Source organism: Trichomycterus rosablanca, chromosome 4, assembly GCF_030014385.1.
Source record: "Trichomycterus rosablanca isolate fTriRos1 chromosome 4, fTriRos1.hap1, whole genome shotgun sequence".
Taxonomy (NCBI): Eukaryota; Metazoa; Chordata; class Actinopteri; order Siluriformes; family Trichomycteridae; genus Trichomycterus; species Trichomycterus rosablanca.
Window position 1 is genome coordinate 21,299,736 of NC_085991.1, and position 21,170 is coordinate 21,320,905.

General features: G+C 39.5%; 1 protein-coding gene across 1 annotated transcript in view; it reads left to right on the plus strand.

Moving 5' to 3' along the window:
- Positions 1-3,121: 3,121 nt before the first annotated feature.
- Positions 3,122-21,170, plus strand: part of emilin2a (elastin microfibril interfacer 2a) — a 31,661-nt gene continuing 13,612 nt past the window's right edge. Inside the window, exons 1-4 of the mRNA XM_062993950.1 lie at positions 3,122-3,311; positions 3,896-4,021; positions 11,010-11,197; positions 11,337-13,241. Coding sequence (XP_062850020.1) covers positions 3,220-3,311; positions 3,896-4,021; positions 11,010-11,197; positions 11,337-13,241 — 2,311 coding nt within the window. The 5' untranslated portion in view covers positions 3,122-3,219. The remainder of the gene's footprint in view (positions 3,312-3,895; positions 4,022-11,009; positions 11,198-11,336; positions 13,242-21,170) is intronic.

The following is a 21,170-nucleotide window of genomic DNA, read 5'->3' on the forward strand; positions in this document are numbered from 1 at the left end:
AACAAATTTTCATTCGAAAATATACACTGGTACTATAAATCAGGCTGTGATTAGGATAAATATGTACAGTGTATCACAAAAGTGAGTACACCCCTCACATTTCTGCAAATATTTTATTATATCTTTTCATGGGACAACACTATAGACATGAAACTTAGATATAACTTAGAGTAGTCAGTGTACAGCTTGTATAGCAGTGTAGATTTACTGTCTTCTGAAAATAACTCAACACACAGCCATTAATGTCTAAATGGCTGGCAACATAAGTGAGTACACCCCACAGTGAACATGTCCAAATTGTGCCCAAAGTGTCAATATTTTGTGTGACCACCATTATTATCCAGCACTGCCTTAACCCTCCTGGGCATGGAGTTCACCAGAGCTGCACAGGTTGCTACTGGAATCCTCTTCCACTCCTCCATGATGACATCACGGAGCAGGTGGATGTTAGACACCTTGAACTCCTCCACCTTCCACTTGTGGATGCGCCACAGGTGCTCAATTGGGTTTAGTCCATCACCTTTACCTTCAGCTTCCTCAGCAAGGCAGTTGTCATCTTGGAGGTTGTGTTTGGGGTCGTTATCCTGTTGGAAAACTGCCATGAGGCCCAGTTTTTGAAGGGAGGGGATCATGCTCTGTTTCAGAATGTCACAGTACATGTTGAAATTCATGTTTCCCTCAATGAACTGCAGCTCCCCAGTGCCAGCAACACTCATGCAGCCCAAGACCATGATGCTACCACCACCATGCTTGACTGTAGGCAAGATACAGTTGTCTTGGTACTTCTCACCAGGGCGTCGCCACACATGCTGGACACCATCTGAGCCAAACAAGTTTATCTTGGTCTCGTCAGACCACAGGGCATTCCAGTAATCCATGTTCTTGGACTGCTTGTTTTCAGCAAACTGTTTGCTGGCTTTCTTGTGCGTCAGCTTCCTTCTGGGATGACGACCATGCAGACCGAGTTGATGCAGTGTGCGGCGTATGGTCTGAGCACTGACAGGCTGACCTCCCACGTCTTCAACCTCTGCAGCAATGCTGGCAGCACTCATGTGTCTATTTTTTAAAGCCAACCTCTGGATATGACGCCGAACACGTGGACTCAACTTCTTTGGTCGACCCTGGCGAAGCCTGTTCCGAGTGGAACCTGTCCTGGAAAACCGCTGTATGACCTTGGCCACCATGCTGTAGCTCAGTTTCAGGGTGTTAGCAATCTTCTTATAGCCCAGGCCATCTTTGTGGAGAGCAACAATTCTATTTCTCACATCCTCAGAGAGTTCTTTGCCATGAGGTGCCATGTTGAATATCCAGTGGCCAGTATGAGAGAATTGTACCCAAAACACCAAATTTAACAGCCCTGCTCCCCATTTACACCTGGGACCTTGACACATGACACCAGGGAGGGACAACGACACATTTGGGCACAATTTGGACATGTTCACTGTGGGGTGTACTCACTTATGTTGCCAGCTATTTAGACATTAATGGCTGTGTGTTGAGTTATTTTCAGAAGACAGTAAATCTACACTGCTATACAAGCTGTACACTGACTACTCTAAGTTATATCCAAGTTTCATGTCTATAGTGTTGTCCCATGAAAAGATATAATGAAATATTTGCTGAAATGTGAGGGGTGTACTCACTTTTGTGATACACTGTATGTATGTATGTATGTATGTAAAAAAAAGTTCGTTTGGTAGCATTGTTGCCTCACAGCAAGAAGGTCCTGGGTTCGATCCCCAGGCGGGGCGGTCCAGGTCCTTTCTTGTGCAGAGTTTGCATGTTCTTTCCATGTCTTCGTTTCCTCCGGGAGCTCCGGTTTTCTCCCACAGTCCAAAAACATGCAGGTTAATTGGAGACACTGAATTGCCCTATAGGTGAATGGGTGTGTGTATGTGTGGACTGCCGCCCCGTCCAGGGTGTTACTGTGTGCCTTGCGCCCATTGAAAAGCTGGAATAGGCTCCAGCAACCCCCGTGACCCTAATTGGATAAGCAGTTAAGTAGGTGAGAGTGAGTGTATTAAAAAAGCTGGCTTGGTGGGTAGCACTGCCGTCTCACAGCAAGAAGGTCCTGGGTTTGATTCCCATGTGGAGTGGTCCGGGTCCTTTCTCTGTGAAGTTTGCATGTTCTCCCCGTGTCTGTGTGGGTTTCCTCTGGGTGCTCCGGTTTCCTCCCACAGTCCAAAGACGTGCAATCAGGTTAACTGGAGATACAAAAGTCCACTTACGTATCAGTGTGTGTGTGTGTGTGTGTGTGTGTGTTTGTGTTTGCCTTGTGATGGACCTGTCCAGGGTGTTTCCTGCCTTTCACCCAGTGACTTGAAGCCACCGCGACACGAAATAGGATAAAGTGGTGGTAAAACAGACAATAAAAGAATGATAAGGTTTTATAATGATTTTTTTGTTTTAATTAGTTTAGAAATTAAACGGTGTCCTTGTATTGTATTTTGTTTTAAATATTTATTTAGGTATATTAGTGTTAATAAGCAATATTACATCAGACTCATCAGACCTGACCGAAATAAAGCAGTAAGTGCAAGTAAATGAATAATATATGATATTCTGTTTCCAGTTTTTTACTTTTATATAGTTTTTGCTTAACTCAAGTGAAGTACAAATACGTTAACATGTACTTAAATACAGTGACTAAGTAGCCTACTGGCACTTCTTTACTTTTCACTATTAATAAACAGCGATGGCATAGTAAACCAACTTAGCAAAGAAATTTAAAACACTTAATTTACAACATTGTGGTTAGTTAAAAGGCGCTGTGGGGCATTTAGGAACCCTATTGTGTTTTTTGGACCACTTGTCCCGCCTCCATTAATTCTGCTAGACAATGTTGCCAGACAAGACTATTTGTATTCATTAAAACTGAAGTTGGTAGTTGCTTTGTTCTGATGTAATTTAATTACGTGTGATTTCTGGTCTCAGTGTAATTAATGTGGTTTAGAAATCCTTAGAAAATTTGCACTTTAGGGTGGCTTGTAGTGTACTAAGAAGGGATTGAAATGGTAATTGGTCTAAATCATTAAAGTTCAATCTGGCAACCCTGTAAGCGTGACCCTCTAGAGTTGCAACAAACTTTTTCCTCAAACTTGTCTGCCGGACACTCCTTTTTTCTCTGGACAGGTTTTGGGAAGACAGCACTAAGGAAAGTTTGTCCCGGTCACTGTTTTCATGTTGGTCCTTGTTTGTTTTTAATGTTTGGGGTTTATAATGGTTTGCCTGAGCGTGTTGGGTTTTGTTGTGCTGGTGTTGGGGAGCGTCTCTCTGAGTCTGCAGTACACCGCGCATAGACACAGAAACAAGTGAGTATCCATTTTTATGTAAAATAACAACTACTGAGCAGCTGAAAAGAAATATTCTACTAGATTTATAACTGAAGGGTTATTGGACTCTGAAATTGCAAAATAAAGTTAAAAAGTTTTCAGTTGAACTCATTCAGATACTTATTAGCCATGTGTGGAATAAAACTGCTATATGTAATGCACAGGTTCCAATAATTGGTTGAGTGATAGTTTTACAGTTACTATTAATGATGCAGACGGTTTGTACTTCTGGAATGACTAACTGTCTTGACATTGCATTAAACAAGCATGGAAAGTAAAGGGAATGGTGCGTCCTTCTACTTTACTATCTGTTACTTTTAATAGGCTCTCATGATTTAGTATGTTTTCAGAACAGTAAAACAAATTGACTGCTTGAAGAAAATCAAGTGTAACTGCTTTCTGTCACGTTTTTTTTTTTTTCACAATTGTAATAATAATCCCCCATAACAGTCCATGTTTGGGTTACTTATTGAATACTATTACTATAACGTTAGGGGGCATTAAAAATCTAGTCTGTCAAGAATACACTGTTTTTACAATTAGTTTTATCATTGGATTTGCAGAAACTGGTGTGCATTCATCGTGCACAAGAATGTGAGCTGCTCGGTGCGTGCAGACAATCCAGCTGTGTTCGAAGCCGAAGCTGCGCCCTGCGCGCCACACCAACTCGACTGTGACCCATCAATGACGTAAGTGACGCTAAATGGGGTGCGGCTTAGGTCTTGGGAATTGCTTTAGAAAGATAATGCGGGGAATTTAATTCATATTTGGATCCGGCTTACCAACAGCTATGTGCATCGATGTATTAAAGCCACTAAGCAGATAGAGCCAGTGATAGCTCAGTGGTTAAGGTACTGGACTAGTAAACATAAGGTTGCTGGTTCAAGCCCCGCCACCACCAAGTTGCCACTGTTGGGTCCCTGAGCAAAGCCCTTAACCCTCAATTGCTCATTGTGTTCCGCTCACTGTGTAAGTCGCAAAGCGTCTGCTAAATGCTGAAAATGTAAAATGTAAATGTTAAACAAACATATAAAAGGAGAACAGGCAGGCTATTTGAGAAATTCAAAATGCTTCAGAAAGTATTATGTCTTTTTAATATAAATGTATGAAATTAAATTATATTTACCCTGTAAAACAGTTCAACCGGTTTACTACAAGTATATGGACATCACAAGTGGTCTCTAGCTCCACCCAAAAATGCTGCTAAAAATTTATTCTACAAAACACTGATACTCAAAGTGATGAGCCGAAAAGCCACATCATGTGGTCTAAGGGCCAATTGTTAGCCAAGGTTGATTTTTTAAAAGATTTCTTCATCATTCATGTTCTGTGACTTTTACAATCTAATGAACGTCACAATATCGCAGTTCGTCTCTATTTCCCAAGGTTGCAGTGTTTTACATGTTCAGTGTCCACACTAACCCTGCACTTTGTAGTAAGCTCCCAACACACACAAGAAGGCAGCTGTGGCCTTTCCAGGACAGCTGCTGCAGCTGTCAGTATGGTTATGGGGCATTGTTAAGATTTTTTCCTCTCAGGTCTGCCAGCACTGAAAAAGTTTGCACAAATAATCTCATAGATTTGCTTGATGCTGATCAGTTAATAAGTAAAATTGTTGGATTTGTCACACACAAATTGTGGTTGTTGTACTTTCTAACTGTATCTGAGATTGGACACAAGTACGGCTGTATTACTCCTACAATGGTCAACATGTTTAATTTGCATTAAAAGTGGGCCTCCCCCATCCCCCCGAGTCAGACTTATTAGTGAAAATTAGTAATGAAGGCTGTGTATTCTAAAATAATTTGATATGGCTTTCAAAATCTGTGGTCGTAAAAGTGTGTGTGGCTAGGTAGGTTTGAATGAAGTAGGGTTTAATTGAAGATTTTCTTCAGACGCTGTCAACACAAAAGCAATGTGTATTATACCCCTTATTTATTGCACAACCAACAGGACAATACAATACAGTCCAAATCCAGAACGATCTGTGCCGTACCTAATGTGCTATTGACCGTGTTCATATGCTCAAGATTACTGATAAAAATTAAAGAAGTTTGCTAAAGGTCAGGCTGGATAACACAAGATGCTATAAGCAAATACACAAAGGTTACTTCTGCCCCACTGCAGTTGTTGTGGTCTTAATCTTTTTGGTTTGCCCTTGTTTAAGGTTTTTCCCACAACACACTTATGTATAGTATAAAATTATACAATATATAAAATATATTGCAGTGGGTTTTAAAATTATAGCTTGTATTGTCTTACTCCGGTGGCTGTTCTGTTTGACCAGTCAACCATGTGCACGGTCTACTTGGTCCTTATAACAGAGAGTAACCAAATTTAGCATGGGTACTTTAGTATGGATCATTTGGCAATGGAAACAACCACTAAATGTGGGATCACAGATTAAAAAATGTACTGTAACGTAGAGAACCATGTCTTACAGTACTTGTTAACTTGTAGTTTCTTTTGCGACATCTGTACTGACTGCATGGCTCTTATGAAGCCTGCACCTGACTGGCTAATTGCATACATGCACTTGTTGAAGTTGAAGTTTGTATAAGTCTAATTTAAAGTTTGGTCTGTAAGAATGTTCTTGTTTGATATGTTTGTGCCAGATTCCTCTTTTTTATATCACGTGCTACTTGGTGGATGGGCTATTCTAAATTGCTCCTTGATGTACTGTAAGTTAGTATGAGTAAGTGATTGTGTAATGACCTTCATTTAAACTGTGACGTATTCCATGCTTTGAGCCCAGTGATTCCAAGAAGATATAGTATTTATAATAAGCTTGACTCTAATACACTTCCTCTAATAAGTCTTTTTTCAGTAAATTCTGAAATGATCATAATATATTTTTAAATTATTGCTACTGGAGGCACCAGTACTTCTCTATTGAGGATAAACGTAAATGTGGCATCAATAAAATCCTTTCCAGTAAACATTTTATCATGAAGTTTAATCTCCTGAGAAAACCCTCTCAGTCTCGGATGACATTTGAAGAAGTCTAGTTTAATTCCACACTAATCTCTACTTGATGAACCCAGAGGCTGCCGTCTTACAATTCACAAATTTCTAATTTAAAATCAATCCTGCTTCGGGAAGAGAAAATAACCCAAAAGTTTATGCATGACTGGCTTTGAGTGTTGTGTATTAGGTTTCATAATGAGGTTGACATCACAGTTTCTGTAAAACATTGTGTTCCCATGGAGAGTCATATGCATTGTAGCTATCAGGGAGAATTTGTATGAGAGCATGGTTTTTGATTGTTTTCATACATAAATGATCTCACAGATGTGAAAGCTGACACAGTCTTCTCCCCAACACAGGAAATGATGCTATCTGTTCTTTTTTTTTTTTTACAGCACTGATGGGGATCTAAGTTCGTTTGTCACGTTTTGTTGTGTTTTATTTGCGGAGAACCAAGTGCTAGCATACAAAATTTCAACAGGATTAAATTAATTGAAATTACTTTTAAATTTAGGATTCTTGCAGGCATGGCATAATTTTGTAAAAGAATGTAAAAGGAGGAGTTTATTTTCTCCCAAACTGAACAAAACAATATTTTAACGTTTAAAACCACTTGGATGTCTGATTCTGTCTGATTCTCTTATACACAGTCTAGAGTAATTGCCATTTTTCATAAAAAATGTTAACTGTTACATTTTCACTATTTTCACCATATGGTCTGCCATGACTTTCTGTTTAACTTGGTTATAAATATGAGGTGACGCATCACTGTACAGTTTGTAGTATTACAACTTCAATCTAAAGTTAACTTAATTGTAAATGTATCTTTAGGGCAGCAGTCACCAACCTTTTTTGCAGCATAGACCAGTTTCATATAAGATATAATTTCACGGACCAGCGGTAACGAGAGGATTTAAAATAGAATAACTATAGAATGGAAAATCAGTGCTGCCTCCACCTAGTGGTGATTGGAAACAATAACACCTGAAGAGTTTTGAAAATGTAATTGCTCTTGTAGCGATTGTTATTTATTCTTTCTGTGTGGCCAGATAATAAATGACCTGGTGGTTGGGGACCACTGATTTAGGCCAAGGAAATGTCTAAATTATCCAGTGTCATAGTTTTTTCAAATGTCCCAAATAGGGCTGCCACTAATTTCCTGGATCGATTCGATTCGATTCACAACGTCCTGATTCGATTCGATTTCCGATTCGATTCGATTTCGATTCAACACAGTTAGGCATATTTGAGTTACATTAACAGGTTTTGTTTAAATATGTAAAGATGTTCAGAGAACGAATGTGATAATTGTACAAAGAACACTCATTATTAAAAATATTTGTGTATTTTGTTTACATAAATAATTAATCCAAAACAGAAAACAGTAACATTCATTTTTTATTATTATTTTATATATCTGACACGCTACAACATTGTAAATGTAATGTAAACATACACCTGGCTGTTGAACAGCTTATGCCAAGTTTACACTACACGACACTCTGATTAACACCTGGTCGCTGTAATGTTCACACTACACGACTGATCGGCGATGGGGGGTTTTACACTACACCATCTATCACCAGGGGGAATCACAGGCGAGCTTCTCTGGTCTCCAAAACTACGTTTTGTCACGAAAACACACGTGAGAAGTCATGAAAGGTTTAATGATACCACGTCCAAACATGCACATCAACAAGTCGCGAGAGATGAAAGTTTGTGCGCTGATGAAATAAATGAATCTGAGTGGATTTGGCAACACGAGCAGCATGGCTTGTTCTATAGTGAGTTGGAGGTTAATAAATATTTTGTTTTGTAGAGAATGATCAGGTCAGAAATACTGTAAAACTCGTTTGCTGATGTATTCTGATAGAAACTATATTGCGCTCCACCACCTGTTTACAACATCTCCCCTGTGTTTCCATCACAACATCACACATTGATTGAGAGCCGAGTTTTGATCGCAGAGCGAACACCGAGTTCCTCCCGAATCCAGCGAAATCCTGTCGCCGAGCGAAAATCAGTGCAAAAAGTTGTGTAGTGGTCATAACTTGAGCTTCTGCCATGCTAAACTGATGTGCAGGTCAGATCTCGTTGCATGAAAAAACACTGGCTGGTCACGCGAAATGAAAGGGGGTAACAGATTTCCGTGTGCACCGTAAAAAGGGGCGTATTTAAAAGATCGATATCGCGTTTATATGAATCGATATCGGATTGTTCAAATAAAGATCGATTCGAATCGAAAAATCGATTTTATAAACCCACCCCTAGTCCCAAACTTAAAACCATGTCACAGAGTACTTTTATTTTTTGAAAATGGACAGATTTTGGCTAAAAGGCACACCATCTACAAAAACTTCAACTACAAAAACAACTAACAAACAACTACAAAAACTACAAAAACAGGATAAAAAGGACATTAGTTAGCAGTTAGAATGTCAAAGGTTACTTGAGAAAAGCTGTTCACAGGACAACCAAGACACTCAAACCTGAGAATTATGGAAGGATAATTATGGGTGGACAAAAAGAAAGCGAATTTATTTACAAGAGCCATATAAAGCATTGCGCTTGTTATAAAACAACCAGCATCTTGTTGTGGGGATGTTCTTCCATCAGTAATGACCGGGTAACTCAGCAATGACTGGGGGACTAGACCGGGCTAAAAGCAAAATAAAAACGTACAAATACAACATATAACAATACTAGAAAAAAACCTGTTAGAGATTTAAAACTGGGGTGGAAATTTACTTTCCACAAGTACAACCCAAGTACACAAGTACTGTCAATGCTACTCTTTTAAAATCAGTTGTTTTCATTTGATGTGATATCAAAGTTTGTGCAGTTTTGCTAAAAAAAGAATGAGGGAAAAATACTGGGATCCAGATGTGCAGTTCTATTACAGAAATATCCCAGGAGACTTTTTTTATTAACATTTTCAAGTACACATATTACATATATTACATCAAATGACAAAAATACCAGTTGAGCCTGTTTGAATTTCAAGTTGGAACAACAAAATGGAGAAGTTGTTTAATTTCTTTCTGGTAATGTAGGTCAAATTCTTCTAGTCACTCATATTCTTGGTAGAAAAGAAAGAGAACAAAAATATGCCTGAAATGCCCACTTTCACTAAAAGGCCGATAGGTAAATAATAATAAAAAAAACCATTTAAAGCAGTAATTAACTTGTTTGCCACACAAAAAGGATTTTAATTATAGGTAAAAAATTATCCAATAGTCACCCAGGTGGTGCAGCGGGATTTTCCGTTAGCACACCAGCACAGAGATTCTGAACTCCTTGGTTCGAAACTTGGCGCTGCCGCCGGTCGGCTGGGCGCCATCTAGCTGACATAATTGGCAGTGCCTGCAGCAGACACTAATTGGCCACTGTGTCTGCTAGAGCAGGTTGACTGGACTATGTAGGTGGGGTCTTCAAAGGCTGTGCAAGGACCCTGATTGGCAGATGGAGGCGTCCATGCAGAATGCATGTGCGAAAAGAAGGGGTTCGCAAAGGACTGTGCACGGGTCGTGGACTGTGCCTCCTCGAATGCAGTCAGGGATCCCCAGCAGCAGAAGACAAATTTACTATGCTGAATAGGAAGAAAAATTGGAGAAAATGCATAAATAAATAGAATAAAATCAGTTACAACTAAGAAAATACACTTTCTAAGGAATACAAATTCCTACTGTTGAAGAAGGAGGTGTAGGATTAGTGATGTTTTAGGGTTGTTTTTATTTGTCTGTAACCTAGTTACATGACAATGTCAACCATAAAGTAACCTGAGATTTTGAATAAACATCTGACTGCCTCTGCCATGAAACTAAGGCTGAGCCTGGGATGGATCTTCAAGCACAACAAAGATCCAAAATGATCAAATTCACACAAAACATTTTTGGAGTACCTAAACCCAACTTTTTATTTTAACAATTGCAAAAAACTTCAGTTAAAGGCTAGATTTCTCACAGATATTTTTATGATTTTTTTTTTTATCAATCTTGAGCCAAAAAAAATTTAACTTTTGGGACAAATTATTTACCACAATGCAGTAGCAACATTATTATTTAAAAGATATTATGAAATTACTTTGAATAATAAAATCATTATTATCACTGTATTACCACTAACTTTTTTGACACATTACTAAAGCAAGCTATGACTAATTGGTGAAGCTGTTAGCTGTGTGCTTATGTCACATACACTAAACCAGCATGCAATTTTAATATCACCTACAAAATTATTATTATTACATATTATTACATATCTGGCAACTAAAATTTCACTTGTGAGTAATTAGCCAGCTTGCTAGTTTGAACCATCAGCTAGTCAATTACCACCTTGGGTGTAATTTTAATTGTATAGTGTGGACTGCCTAGGGTAAAAGTAATAAAAGCATTAATAGTGAACTTTTTTTGTTTATACTATTTGGAACAGCTCTATAAAGGACACAACAAAAATGATGAATGTTGTGGTTATTTGAGGCACTTCTGGGCTAAACTGCTATGATAAACTATTTAATGTAAATATAATGAATATGTACAGATCCTGTAAGATAAATATATAGGGACTAGTTAGTATTGTGCACATATTTTTAGTTAACTATTTCAGAGACTTTCATTCCTCAGTCAGCTGCATGCTAATAGAAATCACTTTATTTTTTACATTATTTGTTGTTAAGAAAGCAAATAAGTTGGTAAAACTTTTGTTTTCTAGGTATCGGACCCATTTACGACCCACTTACAAGATATCTTATAAGACTGTTACTGAGCTGGAATGGAGGTGCTGCCCAGGGTACCAGGGTCCAGACTGCAAAGAACTTAAAGGCACTCCAAATCGACATATAATACCTGAAAACCAGCCACATCCTCAGCTCCATCCTGAATACCCTCGAAATACCCAGAGTATGATTTTGTCTTCTCTTTCTATTTGGTTACACATGTGACAGCTGTTATTCAGATTTGATTACCAAGATAAATCTGCTGTGCAATAATGCAATATTTTCATTTATATAACTTACCATTGTTTTTTTTCCTCGCAAAGGGCCAGAGCGAAGAGAGACAGCTCAATACAACAGATACCATGGGGTTGAAAAGACTCGTCACTTGGAGGAAGAAGTGCAGCGTCTCTCGCAAACAGTGCTGGACCTTCAGGCAGCCATGGGTAGTATGTCTGCCAACCTGCGTACTGATTTACAGGAGGACGCCAGCAAAATGCTTGTCACTCTTCTTAACAACATGCATTCACCAGACAATGCAAGAACAGGTGGCACAGAAGAAAGTGCAGTGCTTCTGGATGGGCACCAAACAACAAGGGGGCTCTCCCAAGAAGACAGGGGCATGGAACACGTGCTGGCCAGGCTTAATGATATGGCCGATGCTCTGAAGAGCAAGGATGAGGCTATTGAGGAGCTACGAAACACTTTGACAGCACATGTTGGTCAGATCCAAATGCTTATGGAAGCGTCACAGGGACCAGCTGTTACTGTTGATTCCTCCTCAGACATTGGTATACTCCAGGACTACATCGACACTAAGTTTGAGAAACTAAAAAATGATCTGCTTGTGGACATGAAGGACAATATCGCCAAGCTAAAAAGTACATGCGATGACAGGATTCTGTCTCTTCAGAAGACATGCAGAGAGAGCCAGGAAAGACATTACGACAACCTGACAAAAATATTGGACAGAAAGGAGGCCGACCTCAGAAAGGAGTTCCATGAGTTACTCCTGGATATGGCCATGTCTGATGGGTTGGTGCGCACGCACAGGCAAACAGCTCAGTTAAAAGATGATGACAGCGATGTACGACAGGCAATTCAGCGCGTGGCAGAAGCTCATCAAGTCTTAAATGCCCGTTTTGACAATGAACTGAAGCACTTGTCCACACTTCAGCCGGAGGATCTGTTTAGCCTGCGCTTGGCTGAGCTGGAGGACCGAATGAATGTGACTGAGAAGAATGCAGAGACATATTGCTTTTATGTCGAAGAGAAGCTAACCAAAGAACTAGCAGATGAGATTGCAAAGATTCGGCAGCTTTTAAATGAGAAACTGGGTTCTGTGAAAGACCAGTTTACAGCCATTCTGGTTGACATGAGCAACAACTCCTTCCCAGGAATGTTCAGTGAGTCTGTTAATGCATTGCAAACTCAGGTTAATAATAACAAGTATATTATTCAGGGGCTGGAGGACAAATTTAATTCTATCGGGAAGATCTGCTCCACTGATTGCAAGTCCGGTCTGTCCATTGATCCTCAAAAACTAGTGGGTCAGGAAAGTATTGCCAAGGATGTAAAAAAAATTATGAAGGACCTGGATGTCTTGAACACTAATGTTGAAGACAATGCAGCCAAAATTATTACATTAGAAGACATGGTTGATCATGTGGAACTTGTGAAACAGCAGAACAGTGATGGCATTCAAGACATTCATAAAAAGCTAAAGCCTTTGGCGGATAATATGAGTGGCCTGACCGGAGCTGTGACAGGGTTGGGAGATGCAGTGAGCAAGTTTAGCCAAGATCTTCAGACCCTGAACTCTAGTTGTTGCCTGGCAGGGCAAGTAGGATGGGTTCACAGACCATCAGTGCTACCTCCTCTGTCCAGTCGAGAGAGCAAGCCAAGTCCGACTCAGGTGGAAGAGCTCAGAGACAGACTAGATAAACTGAGCACCCAGTTGACCACAGAGCTAAGCCTTTGTAAGAAGAATGCAGCAGGGGTAGCTGAAGGTGTCTCTGCAGTAGACAATAGGGTGGCTACACTGGAAGGGCTGTGTGGAAAGCTGGATGATCAAACAAATCAAATTCAGAACATTAAAAAGGGTCTGGAGAGAGACTTGGCACATATGAACTCTACTCTGCAGTCACAGGCCGGGGAGATCCGCAACCTCAAAAACAACATACTGAAATTTCAGATGGAAAACCTTAAGGAGCACACAACAAAACAGCAAGGTAAGTCAAGCAAATATTTAAACAACATCCCACGTTTTTGGTACAAAAGGCATGTACTTTATTATTGTGTGCAAGACTTTTAGCAGTGACTAATGTCTGGTGGTTATGGCCAAGAAGCACGGACCCCTACAGGAAGAGGACATATAATCAAACAACCTGTAATGAGTGTGATGAGTAATGAGGGCTTACGCGGAATGCCTGGTTTACTATTTTTGCATTGCATGTCAAATCAAAGACAGCAAAATGGTCATGTGGACCCTGTAGTCAAAAGCATTTTATACAGTCTGAGACAATGTGAGGTTTAAAGCTACCTAAAGAAGAAGAACGCCTTTGTTTGACATATATACATATACACCTGTACAGTACAACAAAATTCCTTTTTCACATATCCTAGCTTGTTTGGAAGTTGGGATCATAGCGCAGGGTCAGCCTTTGTACAGCGCACCTGGAGCAGACAGGGGTAAGGGCCAACAGTGGCTGCATAGCAAAGCCTGGATTAGAATCAACAATTTTCTGATCAATAGCCCAAAACTCTACGCACTAGGCTACTGCTGTCCCTATGATTGGGGTTGCAGAAGAAAGGAATTGTTTAGCATAAAATGGCTACATTTATTAAGACACATTTATTATAATAATTATCATAATAAATAAATAAATAAAAATTTTTTGGTAGAGTTTTTTTTAGTAGAGTGCCTGCAGCAGAGACGATTCTGCTAGGGCGGGATGACCAGACCATGTGGGTGTGGTCTTTAAACGCTGTGTAGGCAGATAGAGAGGTGCCTGTGCAGAGTGCATAGGTGAAAAAGGATTCTGCAAAGGGTTGCACGTGGGTCGGAGGAGGTGTGAGCAGCAATATACCCACCTCGACTGCAATCAGGGATCCCCCAGCAGCGGAAGACAAACTGACTATGCTAAATTGGGAGAAAATGGGAGAAAATGCATAAATAAAATAGAAAAAAAACAGAAAGCACTGCTAGTGTTTGCGAGTGTTCAATAAGAGTCCTAACATGATATAACACAGTGTACACTGCCAGGCCAAAACACTGCACACACTGATGTTTCATTGGACCACCTTTAGCTTTAATCTCTCTAAATTTTGGCATTGACTTCCTGGAATCTGCCCATGCCATCAATAAAATCCATTAATAAGATAACCTGGTCATTCAGTGCATTCAGGTAGTCAGCTGACTTCATTTTACTGCCACATAATGTTGCTAAGCCTCAACCTGATCAATTGTAGTAACCCTAGATTATAACACTGCCTCCAGAGACTTGTACAATAGGCACAATGCATGATAGGAACATCACTTCATGCCCTTCCCTTCTTGTCCTCTTGCTCTGGAATAGAGTAAATATGAACTCATTAGACCACATGACCCTTTTCATTGCTCCAGAGTCCAATTATTAAGCTCTGCAGCAAATTTAAGCAAATGTTTTTTTTCCGATTAACTCCACTAACAAGGTCACATTGTTGTTTAGTCATAATCCCTCTTGTTTCTCATAGCACTGTGTGTGTGGAAATGCAATTAGGATTTTTTTTTTACATTCAACTTTTTAGTGTATCTGCTTATTGCTTACTGATAAGGCCTACTACCTGTAACATGATGACATAGAGGTTTCAATTTGCCCCCATACATATTGCTAAAGTTATTTAGGGGCATTGATAAAGTAACTTGCCTTTTAAGACCTTCCCAATCACCAGATGTAAACATTATTATATCTAAATAAGGAAACACCTTGGCACAGCTGGTAGCATTAGTGTTACACAGCCCCAATGTTTTGGTATGACAACAATATGCAAAAGGTAGATTGGCAACTTCAATATTGTGTGCTTTGTAAACGATGGGGGTATTCTCACGTCACCCAGTGTTTTTAGATGGTCTTAGTCGACTCTAATCCAGATGAAGTGGTAAGTGAAAATGTATAAATGAATAAATAAACCTTTCTAGGATGCTTTAAGCACCAACTCTTAATTAAGCACCCACCTCTTTTATTTCTCAATAGAAAAATTTTATTTCTCAAAGAGCAGGCAGAATGATCCAACATGCGAAATACCATTCCAGACATGCATTACACTGTTTTAAAAAGGATCAGAGGCATTCCATAAGTAAGTAGTGGACCTCTATCCTGTGCATCTGTCAGGACCTCTAACCTGTGCATTCTTTCAGGGATTGATTTCTAGCCAGGAAGTTTGGCATTATCATAATTTTTCTCAATTAGTGTGTACTACACAACATTGAAATCACAGTGGGATTGGTGGTATTATTTTTCATACTTAGCTGTGGTTAACACATCGGTCTCTTCAAAGTCGGTCAAGGGCACTGAAACATACTGGTGATTTGTATGACAAAATGCAAAATGGAAATGGAATTGTTGCTACACTACTTATCTGTAATATGTGTATTTGTATGAATTTTATCCAACAGTATATGGACACCCCTAATAATGATGAAGAGAGATTAATTTCACCAAATGAAGGCCCCTGCCATTTTCAGCTTCCATAAAGATGCGGCTTGATTAGTTTGGTCTGGAGGAACTTCAGTGACCTGAACAAAGCCCTGACCTTAACCCCAGTAAACACCTGTGGAATTTATTATGTTGGTAATATGGCATTGCCTGACCATAAAAATGCTTTTTTATTAAATGAGCATAAAATAATTTGGAAAGCCTTTTCAAAAAAAGTAAGGGCCATCTTCATATTAATGTGTATATACACCGAGCAGCCATAACATTAAAACCACCTCCTTGTTTTTACACTCACTGTCCATTTTATCAGCTCCACTTACCATATAGAAGCACTTTGTAGTTCTACAATTACTGACTGTAGTCCATCTGTTTGTACATGCTTTGTTAGCCCCCTACTATCCTGTTCTTTAATGGTCAGGACCACTACAGAGCAGGTATTATTTAGGTGGTGGATCATTCTCAGCACTGCAGTGACACTGACATGGTGGTGGTGTGTTAGTGTGTGTTGTGCTGGTATGAGTGGATCAGACACAGCAGCGCTGCTGGAGTTTTTAAACACCTCACTGTCACTGCTGGACTGAGAATAGTCCACCAACCAAAAATATCCAGCCAACAGCACCCCGTAGGCAGCGTCCTGTGACCACTGATAAAGGTCTAGAAGATGAGCAACTCAAACATCTACAAGGTGGACCAACTGGGTAGGAGTGCCTAATAGAGTGGACAGTGAGTGGACTCAGTATTTAAAAACTCCAGCAACGCTGCTGTGTCTGATCCACTCATACCAGCACAACACACACTAACACACCACCACCATGTCAGTGTCACTGCAGTGCTGAGAATGATCCACCACCTAAATAATACCTATTCTGTGGTGGTCCTGTGGTGGTCCTGACCATAAAAAAGTATGTACAGAAATAAATGGACTGCAGACAGTAATTGTAGAACTTCAAAGTGCTTCTATATGGTAAGTGGAGCTGATAAAATGGACAGTGAGTATAGAAACAGGGTGGTGGTTTTAATGTTATGGCTGATCAGTGTATGTCCCATAAGCTCATGGTCAGGTATCCACATACTTTTGACCACATAGTGTATTTCAAATAAGGAAAAACAGGTTTTGACCTAACATCTAGATGCTAATTAAATCTTTTGGTTTATATAATTTCTTGTAGTTACTTTCTCTCTACTAATTAAACCATGTCAATGTGTGTACATACTTCAGGTGTAATGAGATCCAGACATGGTCAAGGGTTTACATGTCCCCAGGGTTGCAAAAGACAGGGATGAGGGTTGTTTTGGGGGTATACATGCGCCAAAAAGAGGGTTGGAACATGAATAGGGTTATGCAGTTGCACATTCTTGCATGCACTGTGGTATCTAAAAGGTTTTGCATTAATGAATAGTTGGGTGTTTAGAGTAAAATGACTTTACTTGGTGAAAACAGTGGGTCAAGTCAGATTTATTTGTATAGTGCTTTTTACAATGGACATTGTCTCATAGCAACATGTGCCCCTTAAATTCAAAAGTCACAAGAACTTCCTGGTGCACAGAGTACAAAACTTATTTCTGTAGTTAAGGAATTAATGATTTTTTCCTCATCCTTCCCTGAATGTCGTTGTATATTGTTGCGGTTCTCTAACTGTCTCTTGCTGTTGGTGCTCTACTTCAGAACATACAGCGTGCATGTGCCGAGTTCTGGTCTTCATTAAGCAGGCAAGTCTCTGACTGGGCCTCCAGAGGTGTGGTGCTGTAAACCGGTCTCATGATCCCACCCCACCCCAGTGCAGATGTTGGGCTATGAGCCTGTCATGATGTCACAGACGCCAGGACGCTGATTTCTGGGAGCTTCCTTGAAAGAAGTGATGTCATTATTTTAGCATGTGTGGATATCAAGTCCTCTCAGCTTCCCAAACACCCAACAGAGCCGGTGTTAATGCAAATGTGTGTAGTCACAGAAGCATGAATACCAGTCTACGTATATTAGATTTCTGCGCAGGACTATAACCTTTTTGTAAGATCTGCTTTAATGAGCCGGGAAGTAAAAATGGCATCAGTTTTTTGAGAATTAGGTTGGAAGTGATAATGTTTAAACCTGAAGAAACATATTGGTTTGAGCTGGCTGATTATTTAAACAAAATACAGGAAAGTTGAGACATTTTGTAAAATGCCATAAATACCAGAACCTGTGATTTGTTCATTTACTTGAACCTTTATTTAACTGACAAGAAGTACAAAGAAATTACTTTTAATGTTTTGGCTGATCAACTTTAGATTGTATTTTGTAAATATAAACAAATTTAAAATTTATTGTCTGCAACTCATTCAGAAATGTAGGTAAGAGGTGAAATAACAGTGAATAATTAAAAAAATATTGAAGTCACACTGACCAGCAGGTGATTTGGTAACAGGTGAGGGTGTCATGATTGAAAAAACAAATGAGAATCCACCAAAGGCACAGTCTTTGCAAGCAAAGATTGGTTGTGGCTCACCACTTTTAGCCAAACTTTATTACCAAAAAGAACATTTTTTAATGCAAGATTTCAAATAAATTTGATCTTTTCCCATCTACCATACACAATATTGTAAAAAGATTATAAAATTGTTGAAATCTTTGAGCCCTCAGACTGCACTGCTACTGTAATAAATATAGCCTATTGGGCTCCTGAGTGCATTGGAAAGCTGTTGTCACTTTACACGATTTGCTACTGCATCAAGAAACACAACCTTAAACATTATTATGCAAATAGAAAGCCATACATTAAATATATATACAATAACAGAGTTCTCTGGGCCTGAATTCATCTTAGATGAACTGAAGGATGTTGGAAATGTGTACTGTGGTCCACATTCCAACTTGTTTTAAAAAAAAAAAAAAAAAAAAACAGACATCCAGTTTTATGCACAAGAGGAAAAGGACCATCTACTGTTATGAGCATGGTATGAGATGCAATAGTACCCACAGCATGGGTGACTTGGATATGTGTGAATGGAAACACTGAAGCAGAGGAGGATACTGGGATAGGTGACGTCTTTATCCAAGAAGTCAAAGCCAGGCTTTATTCTACACAAGCTACAACAGCAAAGCTTTATAGACATTGAGTATACCCGCAGTCCTAATCTGTTTCCTATTGAATATATAAGGTGCATCATGAAGAGGAGAATCAGCCAGTGGTGACCATGAAGACTGCAGAGTAGCTTAAGTCTCGTATCAAGCAAAAATGAGCAAAAATTTCAAACTGTGACAATTAGTGTCCTCATTGTCCAAACCATTAAAAGGTCTGATTACTAGGAAAGGGCATAGAACACAGTGCTAAACATGCTTTTGTCCCAACTTTTTGGGAGTGTGTTGCAGGCATTAAATTCTAAATTTACTAAATACAATTAAGTTGATCAATAAAACATTGGAAATATTTTTTGTGTACTTTTATCAGTTAAATAAAATATTATAAGAACTTACAAATCAACTTCTTGTTTTTATTGCATTTTACAAAATGTCTCAACTTAGGCCATATTTATACTTGACATGGCCAAAACGATGGCATTTTAGCAGACAAAGACCCAAACTGTTGATTTAAATTACTGCATTGTGCCCTGTGACTCCAGGAAAACGGGACCCATCACGACCCTAGCCAGGATAAAGCTGTTGTAAAACCTAAAAATGAAATGAGTACAGGGTTTTTCATTAGCACCAGGCACCTTATGCTGTCTGCATTCGACAGAATAGTCCTATTACCTACATATAAGTTCAGTTTGTTTTCTTTGTAGTTGTTTTCCATTGTTTTGGCAGTATGCAGTTTATATTTGGATTGGTGTTTACAGTATTTGCAGTAGATGGATCAGTGCTCTATTACATTGTCACAGTGATCTTTTTACCTCATGTTAACATACATGTGTAGAGCTTTTACACATAATTAGGTGCACTTATCTGGTATGTCAATTCATTTAGTTTTTTTGTATAAGCTACACCTACCATACAAATACATTTTGTTTTGTGGGTAGACAATTACTGACTGTAGCCCACCCTCTGGACCCTCATTGACCAGATGGTGTTTGGATGGTTGGGATTTTATCTTTAAAACTGATTAAACCTACATGCCTCTTTATTAGGAACACATACCCTGTTATCTCTGGTTATATGTGTACAGTTAGAGACTAGAGCTGGTTGTTCTTTTCATGTGCAATGTGAGTTAATCTTCATCCAGTCTTTTATCAATGGATGCTTTTTGATGAGAGAATACTGTTTGGTTGGAGCACTATTCTTCTCTTCATGACATTACCATGTTAGTGTCATGGTAGTGCTGAGAATGGTCTTTGCTGGAAGGAAATGGATGTGATTATATTATTTGCAGCACATTAAAGTTTGTAGTTGGCAATGATACAACACTAAATGTTTATCCTTGCCATTTTTAAACATTTTATAATTAGGAAGTAATTATTTTTAATACAGTGTATCACAAAAGTAAGTACACCCCTCACATTTCTGCAGATATTTAAGTATATCTTTTCATGGGACAACACTGACAAAATGACACTTTGACACAATGAAAAGTAGTCTGTGTGCAGCTTATATAACAGTGTAAATTTATTCTTCCCTCAAAATAACTCAATATACAGCCATTAATGTCTAAACCACCGGCAACAAAAGTGAGTACACCCCTTAGTGAAAGTTCCTGAAGTGTCAATATTTTGTGTGGCCACCATTATTTCCCAGAACTGCCTTAACTCTCTTGGGCATGGAGTTTACCAGAGCTTCACAGGTTGCCACAGGAATGCTTTTCCACTCCTCCATGACGACATCACGGAGCTGGCGGATATTCGAGACTTCTAGCTCCTCCACCTTCCACTTGAGGATGCCCCAAAGATGTTCTATTGGGTTTAGGTCTGGAGACATGCTTGGCCAGTCCATCACCTTTACCCTCAGCCTCTTCAATAAAGCAGACAGAGGTCTTAGAGGTGTGTTTAAGGTCATTATCATGCTGGAACACTGCCCTGCGACCCAGTTTCCGGAAGGAGGGGATCATGCTCTGCTTCAGTATTTCACAGTACATATTGGAGTTCATGTGTCCCTCAATTAAATGTAACTCCCCAACACCTGCTGCACTCATGCAGCCCCAGACCATGGCATTCCCATCACCATGCTTGACTGTAGGCATGACACACTTATCTTTGTACTCCTCACCTGATTGCCGCCACACATGCTTGAGACCATCTGAACCAAACAAATTAATCTTGGTCTCATCAGACCATAGGACATGGTTCCAGTAATCCATGTCCTTTGTTGACATGTCTTCAGCAAACTGTTTGCGGGCTTTCTTGTGTAGAGACTTCAGAAGAGGCTTCCTTCTGGGGTGACAGCCATGCAGACCAATTTGATGTAGTGTGCAGCTTATGGTCTGAGCACTGACAGGCTGACCCCCCACCTTTTCAATCTCTGCAGCAATGCTGACAGCACTCCTGCGCCTATCT